At 33.8% G+C, this 20,243-nt stretch overlaps 6 protein-coding genes across 6 annotated transcripts; 1 reads left to right on the top strand and 5 right to left on the bottom strand.

Moving 5' to 3' along the window:
• Nucleotides 1–2,074: 2,074 nt before the first annotated feature.
• PPL_10785 (bromodomain-containing protein) lies at nucleotides 2,075–3,561 on the bottom strand (the record flags this gene model as incomplete). Its single annotated transcript, XM_020581550.1, has 3 exons — nucleotides 2,075–2,128; nucleotides 2,200–2,901; nucleotides 3,370–3,561. 3 exons carry the CDS (start codon nucleotides 3,559–3,561, stop codon nucleotides 2,075–2,077), a joined length of 948 nt encoding a protein of 315 aa, XP_020427866.1.
• A 1,595-nt stretch (nucleotides 3,562–5,156) lies between these two features.
• ints1 (integrator complex subunit 1) lies at nucleotides 5,157–10,996 on the bottom strand (the record flags this gene model as incomplete). The annotated part of the gene is made up of 6 exons (XM_020581549.1): nucleotides 5,157–5,353; nucleotides 6,281–6,545; nucleotides 6,680–6,838; nucleotides 6,885–10,102; nucleotides 10,172–10,697; nucleotides 10,859–10,996. 6 exons carry the CDS (start codon nucleotides 10,994–10,996, stop codon nucleotides 5,157–5,159), a joined length of 4,503 nt encoding a protein of 1,500 aa, XP_020427865.1.
• A 103-nt stretch (nucleotides 10,997–11,099) lies between these two features.
• Nucleotides 11,100–13,386, bottom strand: PPL_10783 (integrator complex subunit 1; the record flags this gene model as incomplete). Its single annotated transcript, XM_020581548.1, has 3 exons — nucleotides 11,100–11,343; nucleotides 11,532–13,080; nucleotides 13,338–13,386. The coding sequence occupies 3 exons, from the start codon at nucleotides 13,384–13,386 to the stop codon at nucleotides 11,100–11,102; spliced, it is 1,842 nt and encodes a 613-aa protein (XP_020427864.1).
• A 1,764-nt stretch (nucleotides 13,387–15,150) lies between these two features.
• Nucleotides 15,151–16,649, bottom strand: PPL_10782 (uncharacterized protein; the record flags this gene model as incomplete). The annotated part of the gene is made up of 2 exons (XM_020581547.1): nucleotides 15,151–15,293; nucleotides 16,544–16,649. The coding sequence occupies 2 exons, from the start codon at nucleotides 16,647–16,649 to the stop codon at nucleotides 15,151–15,153; spliced, it is 249 nt and encodes an 82-aa protein (XP_020427863.1).
• A 515-nt stretch (nucleotides 16,650–17,164) lies between these two features.
• Nucleotides 17,165–18,533, bottom strand: PPL_10781 (CHE group protein; the record flags this gene model as incomplete). The annotated part of the gene is made up of 3 exons (XM_020581546.1): nucleotides 17,165–17,243; nucleotides 17,314–17,576; nucleotides 17,661–18,533. 3 exons carry the CDS (start codon nucleotides 18,531–18,533, stop codon nucleotides 17,165–17,167), a joined length of 1,215 nt encoding a protein of 404 aa, XP_020427862.1.
• A 350-nt stretch (nucleotides 18,534–18,883) lies between these two features.
• PPL_10780 (uncharacterized protein) lies at nucleotides 18,884–20,055 on the top strand (the record flags this gene model as incomplete). The annotated part of the gene is made up of 2 exons (XM_020581545.1): nucleotides 18,884–19,276; nucleotides 19,360–20,055. The coding sequence occupies 2 exons, from the start codon at nucleotides 18,884–18,886 to the stop codon at nucleotides 20,053–20,055; spliced, it is 1,089 nt and encodes a 362-aa protein (XP_020427861.1).
• Nucleotides 20,056–20,243: the final 188 nt, after the last annotated feature.

The raw sequence follows: 20,243 nt of genomic DNA, 5'->3' as shown, positions 1-20,243 counted from the left end.
TATTAAAAAAAAAAAAAAAAAAAAAAAAAAGTTAAGAAACAGAAAGCAATAATAAAATTACTGTTGTTTGTTTGTTTGTTTTGTCTTCTTAATTCTCTAGTTGGTTTGGTACACCACACTGTTCGTTGCTGAAATCACATGTGAGTGTGGTACATTTTGAAAAAGTTAAAGATAGTAATTCCCAATTTAATATAGACTATGGTTGATGTTCAAGAATAATTAAAAGAAAGAGTTTATTATTATTGTTAATTAGAGGCGTGTGTATAAGTAAGTGTATGAGAGAATAGTGTGAATGTGTGTATGAGTGTGTGTGTTGGTTGATTTCAAACTTAAAATGAATTGTGATGGTTGGTGGTGTGTGTGAGAAAAACAAAATCCTTTATTTATATTTGGCTGGTGGACCAAACAAACGATAAGTGGATTGCAAAATGGAACAGGATTTAAAGAAAATAACATATATATCAATCTTCAAGGATTTAGATTCACCACTCTCTCTCTCTCTGGTTTTACTTTTTATATCAGGGTGATTGTTTGTGATTGAATCATGTTGTTGATGCTATACTGTTCACTAGTTGGGTGGGTAATAGTGCTATTTCAATCAATATACCTACAATTAATAATAATCGTTGTGTTAAAGTTGGTTATATGGAAATTGAGTATATATCTATTTTTGTCTGTTAAAATGATGTGTTTATTAAAAATAAATATTAAAAAAATACTTTTTTTTTTTTTTAATTAAAATTGTCTTTTAAAATTAAAGGTGAACAAATTTGAAACAGCAAATCATTGCCTAATTAATACAGACATTCCGAATCTCAAAAATCTTAAAAAAAAAAAAAAAAACAAAATTATTAAAAAGAATAACTTATCTATAAATAGATATATTAAGTATATTATATTATATTTGAAATAAATTAATTTATATCTTTACAGATTTTATTTGTTTTTTTCTTTTTTCTTTTTTTTTTTTATTTTTTTTTTTTAAAATAATGTTGTGTGACTGTTTAGGTTATAGTTTATATTTATTTGTAGGTTTGTTGTTGTTGTTACGATGCGATGCGTGTGTGTATGTGTGTTTATGATTATATTTGAATTACAATGAAAATGTGTTTTGTTGTTTGTTAAATGTTATTTGTTGTTTGGTTGATTTTATGATTCATCGGAACCTGTGGTGATCATTGTCTGTACAGCACCATCGAAACTTCTAACGACTTTATCGGAATCTTTAATTTGAATCCACTGGTTGTATTTGATGTCGTAGAGATGGTTTCCATAGGTCTTTCCACCGATAAAGTAGAGTAGTCGCATTCCTGCACTCGCAGGATCTTTGCTCTTTGTGGTGAAGTGAATCATCGAGTACTTTGAGCTGAGTGGACTGCTGGTGGTCTCTGGCGAATTCAGTAGGATCTTGTACTTCAACGACAGCGATATGGCAAAGAAGTTGGAGCTGTTGTCGAGCACGTAGATGAGATCTTCGCCGTCGAAACAGCTGCATATGATGCTCTTGTCGAATCCAATGTCATCTAAATAAACTGTACACTGACACGTCGTTGGATTGTACTTGAGGATCGAGCGAATCTCGGCGTCTTCATTGCGACCGCCCACCAGGAAGATCTCACCCTGATAGAAGAACGAGAATGCCTGGCATATCGGTTGAATCATCTCGCCGAGTCGTTCGAATTCGAATTTGTCGAGATTGAACCGATCGATTCTCGTGAGGATGTGGTCTTTGAAGTAACCGCCAATCAGGTAGATGTACTTGTCGTGGTCGTAGCAACAAGAGACACCTGCTCCACCCTGTCCGGTGGTGATCACCCCCGAGGACTGCGAGTTGAGATCCTTCGTGGAGAAATGTGAGTAGGTGTGCGACTTGTTGGCGCCACCGTAGATAAAGATGTGGTCGTCGATCGAGACGACCGAGTTGATCGGATAGAAACGTCGTTCGCGCTCGTCGTCGTCAAACTGATACCACGAGTTTGACGCCATATCAAAGATGAAGCTGCCATTCGTTCCGATGGTGAAAAACTGATTGTTGAACTTTTGAACTTGAACGTTCGATGGATTGGTCGCAGGCTTATTGCTGTAGTTGTTGACGATCTTTACGATCTTGTTGTTTGGATTCGAGTTGCTAGTATCGATAACACGTCCACCATTGATTATATATGTTGTATTCTTTGATTTGTCAGCGGTTCGACTTACCACCTTAACACCAGTTGTCGTTGTACCACCACTGCTGCTTGCTTCACCTTTTCTATCTTTAACTGATTTACTATATACTTTTTCTGCACCAACTAATAGTGTATCTCCACTTCTAACCGATTTGGGTAGATTTATTGGAATATTTGAATTATTTGGTTGTTGTTGTTGTTGTTGTTGTTGTTGTTGTTGTTGTTGTTGTTGTTGTTGTTGTTGTTGTTTTTGTTGTTTTGATACAGATTTACTTGATTTCGATTGTTGTTGTTGTTGTGGTGGTTGTTGTGACTGTTGTTGTGGCTGTTGCTGCTGTTGAGTTGCATAAATAGTTTGTGTTGGTGGAGGTGGTTGTTGTACCTTGTGTGAATTACTATAGATTGGTTGTTGAGATTGTTGTGGTGGTGATTGAGATGGAGGTGTAACCATTGGAATATTAGGTGATTGCTGTTGTTGTTGAATTATTTCATAATGAGTTGGTGCTTGATATTGTATTTGTTGCTGTTGTTGTATTTGTGGAGGTGGTGGTTGAGTATATTTAATTGTTTGTTGATGTTGCTGTTGTTGTTGATGAATTTGTTGTGTACTCAGTTGTTGTTGAATTTGTTGTACTTGTTGTGGTGAAGTTGAGTTGTTTGGATTATTATTATTATTATTTTGTAAATTATAGATTTCCAATTGTTTCGAAAAACTGTTGTTGACATTGTAGTTCTTTGTGAGTTTTGTAAAGGTGTTGGTGAAGGATCGCATCGACTCCATCAACGATGTGACTTTCGGTTCTTTGAATGCACTGGCAATGCTGCTTTCATAGTTGGAGTTCTGCTCTGCAAAGTATTTGCGCTTGTTCGATATGAGCTGCTTGGCGTTTTCAACACGTGAATCGTTCGCCGCCGACAGTTCGTTCTGAGTGAGCAGTCGGTCCGATATCTTGTTGATCTGGTCGAACAGGTCGGTGACATTCTTGTCGAGTCGGTTGCGTTCGTCGGTGATCGATTTGCGCGATGCCGATTCCTGCTGGCGGATGTGCTCGTAGACATCGCGGTAGTGCGCATTCAGCTTCGATTCCTCTTCGTTGAGATGGTCGATCTGCTTGCCCATCTCGCCAATCGATGCGAGCAGCTCCTCCATCTTTTTCTTTAGCCTGTAGGTTCCGCTGTTCTGAATGCCACCGGCACTGACACTCGACACCATCGTTGCATTAATATTGCCATTGTTCACCAAATTCAATTCTGAAATATTATGATTGTTATGATGATTATTGTTGTGGTTGTTATTTCCAATTGTTATTAATTTGCCTGTTACACCACCACCACCACCATTGCTATTGTTATTTCCATTCATATTATCAACATCTATAAAATCACTATCCATTTTTTTTCATTACAAAAAAAAATTGTGAGTTTGATTTTGAATTGATTGAGCTTTTCTTTTAGTCTTTAAATCTTGATTTGTTTTGATAAATCTAGATGAATTTAGATCTCTATATTTTGTCGATGTTATTTGATCAAAGTGTCATCAAAAAAATAATAAATAAATAATAAATAGATATAATTAATAAATATTAATGTTGTATGTTTTTGTTGTTATTGCTTTTTTTGTTTGTTTCCGTTGCTACTAATACCAATTGTTAAATTGAATTATATAGAATGATAACGCACTAATTATTATTTTTAAGTTGTTGTGTGTGTTTTTTAAAGAGCAACACTCATCTGCCCCATGATTAAATTTAAAAAAAAAAAAAAATCAAATCTAATTTTTTTTGAAAAAAAAAAAAAAAAAAAAAAATTCAAAAGAAGTTAAAAAAAAAAAAAAAAAAAAAAAAAAGTCAACAGGCGGATGTGTGAATATTTGTGCACAACCCATTCATGAATAACTGCAAACTGATATTTTAAAATAAAAAAACATTTTTAATTTACTATTTTTTTTTGCGCAATTACAGAAATGACATGTCACCCCATTACTTCATTCTCAAAAATCACTTGTTGGATATCAAGATCGATAGACTTTGGTAAGAATTGAATCATTTTTCATTGGATAATTTTATATATTTCAAGTACAGCTGCTGTTTTGTTATTGTTTGGCATGATAGTTCCATTAGAAATAAGAGATATTCCGAGATTGTGGAAAGTATTGACATGGTTTGCATCAAATTTGATGGTTCTAATACCCATTGTCGCTTTGTTGACAAGAGAGGAGTGTAATTTTCTGATCTCTTCGAATTGAGAGTGGATCCTCTACCTCGTATTCCAGATGACATGATGATAAAAGATCTGAAGAATCGATTTTCATATGGATATTTAACAGCTCCACCTGGTAAATCAATTTTGTTTCCACAGTTCGTTGTGCTCATCAATTGAATACCGACTGGTGTTTCTGTGATCACTTGGGGTTGTCGATATATCTCATTACATATATTAACCGCGATTTGTTTATCCGTGACTCCAAGGTTTGCCAGATCAAGGAGGTTGGTTGCTGACGGGTATGTTATGAGGTATTGATTCTAAATAGAGTTGTTGTTTGGTCATAGCGATACCCCTGATGGCAGAGTAATTGTGTTCTCACCATTGGAATTCATTGACAAAGCAAGATTGTAGTAAACTTTTGCTTCATTTGGATCTAATCGAATCGATTGATTAGTTAGTTTTCCATAACGTTATGAACTTGATGGTTTTTTTTATTGAATAAAAATTTATACATATGTCAATTCTTTTTTTTTCTTTACTATTATTTTCAATTAGGAAGAATGTAAAAGCTATGAGTCTTTTTTTTTTTTTTTTAATTGATAAAGTGTCTACTAGAACAATCAAATTCAACAGTTTTTCTTTTTTAATATTATAAGAAAGTCTACAAAGAAGTAAAATACATCTAAAAGAAATCCAACATAAAATCAATCTAGGATAATCATGATTTCAAACCTATATTCATTTAGAATATTTTCAATAGCAAAAGTAACTAAAAATAGCATTCTAATTTTTAATATTCATATTCCCAGATTCCGAGTTTATATTGCTAGTTCCAATCGCTCTATCATTATTTGAAAAAGGCGAAAGACGTATTAATGATACTGCTAAAGAAATTTCAACGACAATTCTGTATGAAGAAATACATTTCTTTATATATAATGTTAAATTACTAATACTTTGTTCTATCTCTTTGATTATCTCTTATTCAAATATTAGTTAAGAAGTTTAACCTTTTTGTATGTTATGTTACCACTTCGAGGATACTACTCTAGACATGGTATTTTTTGCGATTGCGGTGGCCTCCAACACTCAAAATGGAAAAGCTTTGCGTGGTCAGTGTTATCATATCGGTGGGTATCTACATTTGGAGAAAATTATTAAAATAGTTTTTTTGTTATTAACATTTTTTTTTTTTAGATGTATTTTATTTGTTTGTAGACTTTTTTATTTCATTTAGAAATTGTTGTAGTAAAAAAATATTAATAAAAGATAAACTATTAAATTCAAAATTTATTTAATTTTTATTTTTTGTTTTATTTTTTATAAAAGATAGTTACTGTCACAACTATCAATGAATCAATATCCAAGTAAGAATTAATGAAAGGTTAATAGTAAATTATATTATCGATATCTAATATATATATATGATTGTGATTCACATTAAAAAAAAACATTTATTATTTTCTTTATTTCCGGTAATGATTCTTTTCCCCCACATTTTAGAATTTGTTGTACTAAATACTCTGAGCAATCTAGATAGTTGTTTGCGTAATAGTTGTTAATGTTAGTTTAAATAAGTATGATGATTGTCTTTTTTGTTTTGCTAAATATATATTTACCTTGTGTATAATTATAGAATTGTGATGAGTAGATCAATGCGGATTTGACAACCTCTGGATTGGGATGCTTGAAACATTGGAGGTAGAGTTCAATGATGGAACTGCTCTGTTTCGGTGAGTTATTGAGGTGTCGAAGCAGTAGGAAGTAACAGATCGATCGGATCGCCTGGCTATTGGAAACCAGCTGCGATGTTATCTGCTCGAGATAGTTCAGTAGTACCGATGGCATCGTATAACTGATTCTCTCGATCTCCTCCAACAACTTTAAAAGTCGATCATCATTCTTACCCATTGGTGGTGGTTGTTGTTGCGGTTGTTGCTGCGATTGTTGTTGTTGTTGCAGTATATTATTGAATTCATTCTTTATTTGTGTTATTCTTATTTGTTGTTGTTGTAATTGTTGTAATTGTTGTTGATTATCTTTATTTTGATTATAATTATTACTAAATGGTGAATGTTGTTGTTGATTATTATGATGATTATTATGATGTTGTTGTTGTTGTGATTTAAAAGAAAATGTAGTGGATGGAGGTAAGAACTTATTTACCAATGTCTTTATAATATATATATTTTGATACAAGTTTGATAAAGTACTAAACATTATATGTATGTATTTGTTAGTATACACTCATTATTAAAGTATAGTATTGTTATAACATACAAAAGTGTATCATGATTTCTATTTACAATGTTGGCTGATAATCGACCGTTGGATGTATAATTTAGCAAGAAGCCAGCGAATCTAGATATAATAGGTACAAGTTCTTCAAAGAATGACTTAACATTACCAAAGAATGTAAAGTATTCATTTAATATCTTTTCTAGATAGATACTCTTTTTAAAAACCTATGTTAGTATTATATATAGTTTAACAATCTTAACATATACATACATTGAATACAAATGGATTTAATATATCTAATATCTCTAGCATCTGAGTGAATAATATATGATATCGTTTCTGAATGAATTGCTGTAGATTCTGATAGTTTCTACCTGCGAAGAGTGTGTAGATAGTCGGTAGGTGTGCAGTGATCAACTCTGGATGATTGATAGCTAGTTTCTTAAAGAGTACGAATCCTTCATTTCTAAACTCTGGTTCGTGAAGTTTGAGTGTAACTCTGTGTATTGCCGTGTCGAGTTGCGTATGAGGAATGACACTGGTACCCGTGATACTGACAACACTATCATCTACATCTATATTTACATCTACATCCACTTGTTGTTGTTGATGTTGTTGTTGTAACTTAAAGTTTGGTGAATAATTATAGATGTTTGATTTAACGGAATCCGGGAATATATAGTAGAGTTGTAGTAGTATGAGGTGTGCTAGTGTTGGCGATGATTTCGTATTGCTGAGATGCAGTGAGAGTGTAACAAGATTCTCTTCACTGATAGTCGAAGATGAATTGAGAAGAACCGATCGTTTAGCAAGAATCGATTGCGCAGTCGTTGTTGGCAATGAATTGCTGGTTGCCAATTCCATCTCCTTGATGATATAGTCTGCAAGTGTTCTAGTGGTATAAGGTGTAATATAATGTAGAGTGGATGCATCCAATTGTTGTTTACTATTGTTGTTGTTGTTGCTATTGCTATTGGATAGATAGTAGGGTGCAGACGATCGTGGGTGAGCATGATATGCACCGATGAATGAGAGTAGTGCAGAGTAGTCAAGTTGTTGTGATCGAGAGACCGACGGCGAGTAGAGTGTCGATATGATGAGTGAGAGCATTCGCCATGTCGTGTTGTGGATGCAATACGATCGGAGCAATGTCGAGTATGCTACAGATGTCAGTTGTTGTGCCGGTCGTTCAAACATCAGACCAAACAGAGCATCTACAACATCGGATTCATTGGCACACTGAGGTAGCAATATCAACAGCCAATCTAAAAGTAATCCAACTGTGCTGAACATCGAACGAGCCGACAACGTTGCAATGGCGCCAACAATAGCTCTGAAAATTAGTGGATGTTTTATACAGATTTGTGATTGTTGTTGTTGTTGTTGTTGATGTTGATTCTTCTTATGATTATTAATATGATTATGATTATGATTATGATTATGATTATGATTATGATTATTATGATGATGATAACCATTACTTTGAGTTTGAATTTGATCGGTTGTTTGAACACTGTAAATCGAACCAAATAGTTTACCAATGAATTTCTCAAAGTTGTAGTGAACACCTTCATCTTTATCAGTTGCCATCATTACAATTGTTTTCGAGAGTTGTAATGACAGTTTATCATTATCTATATCAATAACTATTGATTTAGCATTCTCCAACAAACCAACTATTTCTCTTGGTGAACTTGAATAAATCAATTGACTTAGTGATAAATTACTTTGAGCGATTGTTGATGATGTTGTTGGTGTTGAAGTTGAATCAATATCCATCTTCTTTGAACTAATTTGAATATCTACATTCATCTTATCATTATTACTTTGTTGTTGTTTCTGTTGTTGTTTATGTTGTTGTTGTTGCTGACTATTAAATGCTGTGAATTGATTTAGCAGTTTGTTATTTCCCTTTGTTTCTAATAATGATGATGACGACGATGATGATGATGATGCTGACGACGATTGAATTGGTGATGACGATGTAATTGCAATTTGTTTATCGAGATAATCTAGTACTCGATTGCCAGACTTCATTCCTGCACTTTTGTAGGCGGATATCACTTGTTTGAGTTGGCGCGGTGTCGTTTCAGGCAGGCGATGTTGTAGTTGAATGAGATCCAGTTTGTCGATTGATTGGTCGAGCGCACGACCGAGTGCTTCACGGGCGGGTGGCGACACCGAGTAGGAAATGAATTGTTCGAGTTGCACCGGTTGCGAAAGCATGGCAACCGATTGTTCAATCAATCCTCCCACTTCACTCTTGAGAATGAGAAGTGCCAGTTGTTCGCTGTTGATAAGTCGGCACGCTTGTCTGGCGCTATAACCACTCTCAACGTTGGATTCGACATACTCAAAGATCGGTGCTAGTGGACGTGCGGCAATCTGATCGATCAACTTGTACAGCTGACCATTCACACGGTAACTCTCAACGAGAGCCACAAACTTGATGATAACATTCAGCACCAACCTTGGAATAGCTATATGTTGACTATCCGATACTTTCCAACTGACGATCGATAGTTCCTCAGTGGTTAACAATGAGATGACAGAGTAATATTGATGTTGTTGTTGTTGAGATTGTTGTTGTTGTTGTTGTAGAATAGCTTGTTCTTGTGCTTTAATTTGTTGAATTTCATCCACGATATATTGTTGGAATTTATCATATTTCAACGACTCTAACAGTATGTCAAAGATGACTGTGATGATTGGACTGTTCAAAAGGTAACGAGCGATAACATCACGTTTGAAAAGTAAACGGGCAATGTCCATTGCAAGTGTATGGATATTGGACATTGAAGTCGAGGAAGTATAAAGATAGTTGATATATGCACACAGAGTATCCATATCTGTCTCAACTTGCAATGCTGATCTGAGTGATTGTTGAACTATTCCAGTGATAGATGCTGCAGAGTGTAATTGTGAGATACGATCCAACCATTGGAAATCTTCATTAGTTTGTTGTTGTTGTTGCTGTTGCTGTTGTGAAGTTGAACTGATTATCGGAAGTGAATTGATTGCTGACTTTGCCATTTGACGTGTGGTGGGAGATGGCGATGCCAAGTGAGTACAAAAGAATCGGATGATATCTATTGTTGGCTGAGCAGAGTTGGTAGCGTTGAAAAAGTGGTTGATTCGCGACAGTAGTTTGGGTGCGACCGATAGGAATGATGAGGGTGTCGACAGCTGTTGTGCTGGGTCGAGCTGCGTGGACATGAGAACCTCGGCCAGACAGACAGGCGGCAGAATATCAAGAGTACGCGGATCATTGTGAATAATTGGATTTAGCCAAGACATCACTTGTCGACTGTCCTGACTACCCATAATCTCCAACAGATAATCAGGTGAACGACAAGCACACAACGAAAATCCCAAATGGAAATCGGTATCCAGTCTCTGAATTCTCTCGATCAACTCATCAGGTGGTTTTCTAGCACAAGATTGTAAATTATACAATATAAAATCAATCTTTGATAATTGTTGATATTCTAAATTTGATATGTTGTTAGTTTAGGTTGTTAAAGTTTGTTTCAGTTTGCTTTGATGTTGCAACTTACTTGATATTAAATCAATCTCTTTGTTCTTTTGATTCAATTCATTGATTTGATATTGATTGGAGGAAATGGATTTCGATTGGTAGGGAGGGAATTTCCATGAGCGGGTTATCACCATCTCTAGGAGCAGTCGGATGGTTGGACAATGACTCCAGAAATGACTGCCAACAACCGACGGTGCCAGACATGACAGTAGACAAACGGTGGTAGCAGCTTGCCAGAATAGTGGAGCGAACGATATCTTTATGTCACCGAGTACCGGTTGTGTTCCCGCAATCTGTGACAATTGCATAATCGATTCGCCCAGTGCCGGATTGGTAATATTCGAAACAATACCGAATTTAAACAATATCGAAAGTGATCGACGCAACAAACTATCGATGAAATCAAGAATAACTCGACGATCTAAATTATATTCAAATGCCAATGTCAACAGTGTATCTATTGCAACTTGATGAATCTGCACCTCCGTCGATAAAATACGATATGCATTTCTATCGATATCAATAATTGCATTTGGAAGAGGGAACTATATGGAAAATATTGGAAATAAAGAAATTAATATTATGGAAATAGATATTGGGATGGTATGGAATGGAATTGAATTGAATGGTATGGTATGGAATTGAATTGAACGTGATGAGATGGAATGAAATCAAACTAAACTAAATATTATAACAATGTACTTACATATGAATTGATTGGATCAAAGAAAAGTAATTTCTTTATAAATTCAATTAGATCTGCTGGATTTAATATGACGATGTCGATGAGAGTTGAGCACCATGTGATGGCAGATGTGGTTACTTGTGAGAGGATGAGACGCATGTTGTTGGCATCCTTGGAGATTTCAGTGATTCCCGGTGTCATCAAGAGAATCTGACACATTATATGTATCATGTGTTGTGCCCATCTATCTTTGGTTTGGATATCACGCGTGATGTACGCTTCGTCTTTCGAGATATCGGTGAGTTGCGTAAAGAAATAAACGAGATTCACCTGAATAAAGTTTTTGAGGATCTTTCGGACAATCATTTTCGGTGCCAGTTTCAGATAGTCGTCGCGCAACGCCAACTCCTTGAAGATCGACGCCAACTCTTCTTCGCCACGCAACGGCGCCAAGTGCCGAAAGATAGTGGCGAGCTTCGACTTGGGCAGTTGGTGAGACGATGCCGCTGACACATCGAGTTCAATCTCGACAGCTTGTCGCAGCGCCACACCGGTGTAGCCTTGATTGTTGGCTAGGAGCGTTGGTATCACTTCGGTGTGAGCGGAAGCAACGTTGATTCTCATCAGCGTTTGCACTGTCTTTAGATCCTCCGGTGTTGTCTCAGTGCAATGTGCAACCAGCGTCGTCAAATACTCTTTGGCCGGTCTAAATACATTCTGATTGCCAAGCAGAGCTTCGATCAACGCCGATCCCTCGACTCTCGACTCTTTATAGCCAACTGTCAACATCAACAATCTCACCAATCCTCTTGCATTGAACGATACATTGATCGATCTAATTTGTTGAACTATATATCTAATCAAATCCACCTGACAATGTGAGAATCTACTTGTACTACTTAGATTGCTAGAGTTGTTGCTAGAACTATTTGTTGGTGAATTAATACTACTAGTTGTTGCTGTTGTTGTTGTTTTTGTTGTCGATTGTTGTTGTGTTTGTGATCCAAATGAAGAAGAAGATATAATCTCTTCCTCAATTTCTTCATCATCATCAACTGTTGATGATGAAGTTGAGGAAGTTGACGATGTTGTTGAGGATGTTGATGTTGATGTTGAAGATGTTGGTATTGTCGATCCACTATTGTTGAGAGGTGGTGATGTTAAAGGTGATGGTTTTGATGTTGTTCCTGTTGTAGCTGTCGGATTGTTACTGTTGCTGTTGAGTGTAGGTGGTGGAACTACTGTTGCTGCGGGTGTTGCGGTTTTGCTTGGCAACGAAGAGAGGATGTTGGATGTGAAGTTTTTACAGTTTTGATCGTCCACCCAGAGACGATCGCCAACGGCATCATCGATGTATGCAACAAACATCTGGATGGGCCAGTCACGTACACTCTCATAGGCTGACATCAGCAGGTTACAAGCGAGTACCATCGATAGGTTGTTCTTCTTTTGCTGTCCAATCTGTGTGGGTTCCCTCCTCAGCAGGAGAAGCAGTGGCTCCAGTAGTTCGGGTGCTGCAAACAATTGTGGCAATCGCTTTGCCAAGTTCTGAAGTGAGAGATAAGGCTCCGATTGCAGAGCATTGGCAGTGGCAGCCGGCAGTGTCTTGAAAGACTGCAACACCAATCTCAGAGTACGTATCAACTTTTCTCTATCCGTCGTAAGCGCAGCATCATTCATTTCCACACTCAACAATCCCTCTAGAATACTTGATATCTCACTGACTGACAATGAAGGTTGTCCAACACCACCGCCTGCTGTTGTTGCTGCTACTCTTTGTTGTTGCTGTTGCTGTTGTTGTAATTGCTGTTGTTGAATCATCTGTTGTTGTATCTGTTGCATTTGCTGCATTTGTTGCTGTTGTTGTTGCTGTGTATGTATAAAGTTTGGTGGTGGGACTACCATCGATTGATGCATCTGTTGCATATGTTGTTGTTGTTGTTGCATTTGTTGATGTTGCATCTGTTGTTGTTGTTGCATTTGTTGTTGTTGTTGTTGTACAAGCATTGGAGATACCAATTGCGGTGGCTGTATAGTTGAGATATTTTCGGATTTCAACTTCTTGTTTAGTGGTTCGCCAGGCGATGAAACTGCAGCAGCAGCAGTCATCATATCGCCATCGAATGGTTTACCACCAGTGATATTCGGTGGTGTAACCACTGTGACACCTGCCGACGAAACTGCAGCTGGTTTCTTCCTATTGGCTGCACCAAGTGCCACTACCTCTAAATCCATTGGCGGTCCTATATATTAAAGTATAATATATATATATATATTAATAAGTAAGATATTTTTGAAAATATATTAATTAAAAAAAAAAAAAAGTTAAAACAATGTGTTTTTTAAATTAAAAAAAATGATGGTTATAATCATCATTTTTGAAAAATTAAATTAAAAGTCGATGATCACAACAGTTGTTGAAGTGTGTGTGTGTGTGTGAAATGCAAATTTATCTAAATCTGAATCAATCTTAAATATATTATATTCATTATATAATTACCATTTTTAGAATTTCTTTTTCCAAAATTTTTATTCTGATTTCCAGACATGTCTGTACTATATATATGAACTTGACTACTTTTGACTGCCTGACTAAATATATATGAATATATTTCTAAAATATCTTGAATTCTAATTTTATGATGATGATCATCTATCTGATTTTCTTTTGTTTCTTTAAAATAATAAATATTATATGATTGTTTTCTTTATAAATATATATGTAGTAGATATTGATTTTTTTTAATACATTATAATATATTAAATGTAAAATTGCTATCGAATCGATCGAATTATTATATATTACTGATTGATTTTATTGATCTTGATGTGTTTGGGTTATATTAATTTATTGTTTAGTTTTTTTTAATGTGTGAGTGTTGAATGGTGTTGAAGTTCGAAAAACACTGATTTTTTATTTTATTTTTTTTTGAAAAATATAAATAATTTTATAAATAACAACAAATTGTTTTGGTTATTTTTATTTTTCAAAAAAACTCAGTTAATTTCAAAATGATAATAAATTAAAATTTCAGTCATTTAAATAAAAAAATGAACACCACATTAATTTTGCAATTTTTTTTTTTTTTTTTAATTAATTAATTTTTTCACTTATAACGTTATCGATAATAAATAAAAAGTGATTTGAAATGATTTTATTTGAATTCTTTTTTTAGTTTAAGATTTCTTTTAATTAGAAAGAAGATTTCCAAATTTGATTAAATGAAATGTTATTCTGAATAGTTTGATTGCAATCAAAAACATTGATTTTGTTTATTTTTTGATAAATCTAACAAGTTGAGAACTGTAGTTTGGTGGTCAAGTCATCGCTGACTTGATTGTTCGATAAAAAGATAGGATGTAGGTAGCTGTCGATGACCTCCTAGTTTACCAATTGTAATCATCAGTAGTCTCTATCTATATTAGCTAGACTAAATCATCTAGTATGACAGTATTTACAACGGTATGTTTCAAATTGATACACAATTAGTTGTGTATATAAATTTGAAGAAATTAATTGATTGATTGATTGATTTTTTTTAATAATTTGATTCATTCTTCAAAATCAATATAATATATACAGCCTTTAATCTAGCAGTCGTCACAATCATGGTAAGTTGAAATGGAGTAAGTTTTTCTTGGAAGTGTGCGCTTGACGAAACCACTTTTGATCAATGGCTGAAAGATGAACTGCACAGTTAACAAACGATTAAAATAGGCTGGTGAATTCTTCAGAACAAATGCTGGTCTTGTATACATGCAGAGCTTGCCATCGCAGTTAAATTTGGTGTATTTCAGAGAGTCATCATTTGAAAGAACCGGCCTTGGGGTCCAGAACCGAGAAGCATTCCTAAAGATCATAGAGTCACCAATGCCGTCGAACATTTCATAAATGAGGGGCATAAGATCAACATACAAACTATTCATCAACCGAATGCTCACCCAACCACCTGGTCTATAATTACTCTATTCAGATTCGTGGAGCACTAGCTACACAATTACATGCAATTCTCAATTTGATAGATTTCAAATCAAATATAATAAATAAAATCAATGTTTTTAATATTTTTGAAATTATAAATTATAAATTATTTATTTATATATAGGAATGCTATTTATATATAGAAATAATGTATTGATTGGTGTTGCAAAAAATGATAGTTTACTACATAGCACATGATGTCGACAGTGTGATGTCAATTGTAAATACATTATACAATATTGTGAAGAATAATGATTGGTGATTTATTTATATAAAACAATTATTTACATAATTAAATTGGATAACTTGTCAATTGACTATTGACTTTTGATTATGATCCCCAACCCCCTTTTGCTGGTGTTTTTTTTATGATAGGAGATGGTTGTGGTTGAGTTGAAGGTGCAATAGGAGATATGTTTATTCTGCTTGATCCTGGTTTTTGATGGTCAAAGTCATGATCATCAACCTTAAAAGCTTTATTGAATTAAAAAGATAGATTAAAATTAAAGATATTATTTAATTAAAAATTAAACAAACTAAATCATACCCATCGTTTCTAATTAACAGAAAGTAAATAAATAAATCTTTTTTTTTTTCTGAAGTGAAACTATTTGTTGTTGTGTATTTATTAATTATAATGTAATAAAATATTAGGTAATAATAATAATGATGGTGTAAAATGAGGTTTAATTAACGATTGAATGGTAATCATTTTAAGATTGTGAATTTTTGAATCAAAAAAATATCTAAAAAAAATCAAAAAGGTATTGCTAAGTAATTTTTTTTAGAACAAGTATTAAATATCTATCGGATCTTTTTGAATTGACAGATTTGGTTTAGTTTATTCTAAAATGATCATCTATCTAGCTATTATTACTAAAATAATTATTGATTTTATTTGATTATGATGATATATCATAATTATAAAATAGGTTGTTTTGTTACAGAAGTAGAAGTTTGGAATACTTTTGTTTGTTTTTGGGAAAGAAACAAAAAAGGGAAAGAACTACCTATGCTGTTCTATTGTTTAGACTCCCCAACCACTACCTTGTGTTTGATTAGGGAATCCACCACCACCTGGAACCATGGGTGGAGGTGGAGGAGGTGGTGGTTTTGGTGGTGCCAACAAGCCGGGCTTTGTTCTAGGGTCTCCGTTTGGAGTATAAGGACTTGGTTTTGCAAAAGCTATAGAATTGGTTCGGAATATTAAAATGAATTCTCTATGTTAACAACGAATATATAGCTATTTAACTATAAAACTAATTCTAGATTCTAGAATTATAGAATAATACACTACCCATTTAGTTTTCTATAAATAAAATCTATTCAGATTCTGAAAATTTTGGTTGTTATAACATCATTCATTTTGTTAAATTTAAAATTAAACCAATTAGTGTAAAAGATCAAAAAAAAAAACAAAAAAAATACTTTGAAAATAATCAAAAAAATAAATAAAAATATCTAGATTCCATGGGAAATTGTAGCGGGTTCCAAACAAACTGGTGTTAGGAGCAACTTGATATTTATAAATATCAAAAACAATTACAATTATTTTAGCATTGTATGTAACATTATATATAAAAAAAATAATAATACTATAATTATTTTAAAAGTTGAGTTGTCATTTTAGAGCAACTTGAAAGAAATTACAAAACTAGGTTCGACCGTTTGTAGTTTATTTCATTTCTTAAAGTTTTGGTTTGTGTTCATTCCACCTCCAAAACCTGGATTTGAAGGAGGAGTTTCCGTTATTATAGCATTTGGATTGGATCTAAGGGTGCTACCTGGTTTTAAAACAACAATTCCACCACCTGTAATTCTTTCAAACATTTCAATCTATTTGTTCTAAAGACTTTTTTTTTATTGAAGAAACATTTTAATAAATCTAATATATATCTAAATAATAGATTAAGACATTGTCAATACATACAAATCTAATTATTTAATAATAGGAAATTACTTAAATATTCTAAAAGGTATTCTATTTATTATATTTTATTCTTATGTAACAACTTTGTTTAAATTTAACTAATAAAAGTTGTATTGAATATTATTTGACTATTTCATTGTTGTCAGGTAGCAAAAGAGTAGAATTTACATTTTTATTGGTGCATTGTGGTCATCTTTTGGAGATTATAAATCTTTTTCATTATGATAAAAAACGGGTGTTGGTAGTTATTTTGCAGAAATATCTTTTTTTTTTTTTTTGTTAAAGTTTCAAAGGAAACATTAGGTTCCAATACTGAAACAGAATTTCATACCTTTAAATATCTATCTATTTTTGATTTTAAGATTATTTTTATTTTTATTTTTCAATCATCATCGAATATCAATCACATCACATCCTATCTTCTTAGTTGTTGAGGTATCATATTCGATGGATATGGGAATGGTATTTGTCCTTGACGAATGACAGTTGGTGTCCTACATAATTATTGATTTAGATAAGATTAATATTACACAACATAATTGTCTATTCATAATAATAACTTACCAAACAGGTAATTCAAAATCATTTCTAATAACTTGTTGAATGTGAACTGGTGCTCTAATTGGGAATTTCACTGGGTTCAGTGTGAGTTGATGAAAGTAAAATTGAATCTGTTCTCTAATGGCAAATGAAATAGCATTCTCAAACTCTCTTGACAAACCGAGATCCAGACACAACGATCTTGCAAATGCCTCTACACTATTAGATGAAAACAAATCCCAATCGAATTGATCCTTTAAATTTAATCCATTAACTGTTAAATCCAACTATAATTTAATTATAAATAAAAATATAAATATAAAGTATATACAACAACAACAACAACAATCTATATAATAGATTAAACTTACAAATATTGGTACTAATCTTTCGGAACCTAACGATGGTAACATTTCATTGAGTTTTCTCATGATTTCACGATGACTGTTGATTTGGTTGGCTATCGATGTTGCAACCATCTCGTCGAACCACTCGGGATAGTCAATCTCTGTACATAGATTCTTGGCGTATTGCTCCGGTGTGATGGAATCCTCGTTGAGATTCCAGAGGAATGAATCGGAGAGTTTGTAGATTCCGTTGTGTACGTCCAGCTTGATCGGGATGAGATAGTCCTCTGGCATCTTAAATACCTCTCTTGGCTTCTGATCTTGTCCTTGTTGTTGCAGTTGTTGTTGCTGCTGCTGCAGTTGCTGTAGTTGTTGTAGTTGCTGTTGATCCTGCTGATCTATCTCTATATCCAACTGGCCATCTTGATCAAGCTGTTGTTGTTCAGACATATCTTTTTCCTCATCCTCTTCCTCTTCTTCGTCATCCACATAATCTTCATCATCGTCATCGTCATCCTCTACTTCCTCCTCCTCCTCTTCCTCTTCTTCTTCTTCCTCCATTACTCCTTCTTCTTGTTCTTCGCCTTCTTCTTCAATCACATGATTATCTTCTTCCTCTTCCTCTGCAGTTATATGACTATCGTCATCTATATCATCTTCATCCATTGGATGTTCATTATGTATATTATTATTATTACTACTTGTTGTAGTAGTTGTTGTTGTTGTTGTATTTGTTTCAACTTCATCTATATCAACATCTTCTTCTTCTTCTTCTAATCCATTATTATTACTATTTACAATTGTCGAATGATTATCTATATTACTATTATTGTTACTACTATTATTATTATTATTATTCATATCTTGATCTTGTTGCATATCAAGATCACTTGTCATTTTTGGTGTGTGTGTTGTTAAGTGTTAATGCAAAAAATAAATATAGAACAAAATAGGTAGTAATCTCTTAACACTCCTCTCACTTTCAAATTCCTTAACGGTCAAAACTGTTTTTTAATTTCAAAATTTTTTTAAAAATAAATTGCAAAAAATTTGTCAAAATTAAAAAAAAATTAAAAAAATTGTTGAAAAATGACCGAACGAAAGATTTACAATATTTTTATTTAAAAAAAAACACTTTTTATTTATTTCGATCGAACTTATATTATATTTGTTTATTTTTATTAATTTAGATATTAGATTATATATTAGATTATATTCAGATAAATAGATAGATAGATAGATATAATATGAGTGGAATGTTAAAGAAACGTGGTGGTGGTGGAGGTGCACCAAGAGGTAGAGGTGGAATGTCAAGAGGTGGCGGTCGTGGTGGAATGTCAAGAGGTGGCGGTCGTGGTGGCGGTGGAGCACCAAGAGGTAGAGGTGGAGCAAGAGGAAGAGGTAGAGGTGGTTATCAAAAGCAATCGAGAGATACCGAAGAAGAGGAATACAACCCATTGTCATATCATCAGATGGCAGGTGATAGCGATGACGAAGAAAACGACGCTCCAGATCTAAACATGGTGGATAACAAACTCGCCAAGAACTTCCAAGACGAGGAGATCGAAGATGATGAAGTCGAACAGAATGACTCTGACGATGATATGTATGGTGATTCTCTGTTTTCAAAGAGATCAAAGGTAAGTAGCATTAATTTTAATAGCGAAAAACAACAACAACAATAAAAATAAGTGGTACTAATAATCAAATGATAATTATATAGAATAAATACGAAGAGGATAAAGAATATGACGGTGTTGAATATATTGATTTTACAGATCTTTTGGACGATGATAATATGGAGAGTTTATCGAGAAAGAAGCAGAAGAAGTCGACACCAAGTCAACCTGCTAAACCACAACAAAAACCAACTCCAAAACCAGTTGCCAAACAACAAGCACAACAAAAAACGACTACAACAACTTCAACTCCAAAACCAACTACAACAACTACTACAACAAAAGTTACCAAGAAACAACAACCAATCTATGAAGATGATGAGGATTCCGATGTTGATGAAGAAGATGAAGAGGATTTCGATGAAGAATTACTAAATGGTGATGACGATGATGACGAACTCATCAGTGGTGATGAAGAAGAAGAAGACAATGAAATCGTCTCTGGAGATAGTGAACAAGATGAAGATGACTCTGACGATGATGAATTATTTGATGGGGAGGAATTCGAAGATGATGGAATGGATGAAGATGAGCAAGAGGATGGTGAACATGGTAAACTTGTATCTGTCATCGATGGACTCAATACCAACACCAAACTAAAGAGTTCCAACAACAACAAACTACCAGAATTAACAGAATACTTTGGTGATGAATCAGAGTTTGGATTACAACCAACTCAAGATGGTATGAATACAATGTTATTGTTTTTGTTATCCTATTTAAATATTCTTACTAATTAGAAATTTCCAATTATTATTATTGTTGTTGTTTTGTTTAGATCAAATTTTGATGTCAGATTTGTTAAGTATGATTCCAGAGGGATTCGATGGATTGAAGAGTGAGTTGGAAGGTTTGGCCGAGAAGGAAGCACTGCCCTTGCCAATGTCCAAGTTGGATAGCAATCGTTTGCAGCGAAAGGTGACGCTGA

This window comes from Heterostelium album (assembly GCF_000004825.1).
Source record: "Heterostelium album PN500 unplaced genomic scaffold PPL_scaffold15, whole genome shotgun sequence".
Classification (NCBI taxonomy): Eukaryota; Evosea; class Eumycetozoa; order Acytosteliales; family Acytosteliaceae; genus Heterostelium; species Heterostelium album.
The sequence above is the reverse complement of the archived record's forward strand: the minus strand, read 5'-3'. Positions and strand labels throughout refer to the sequence as shown.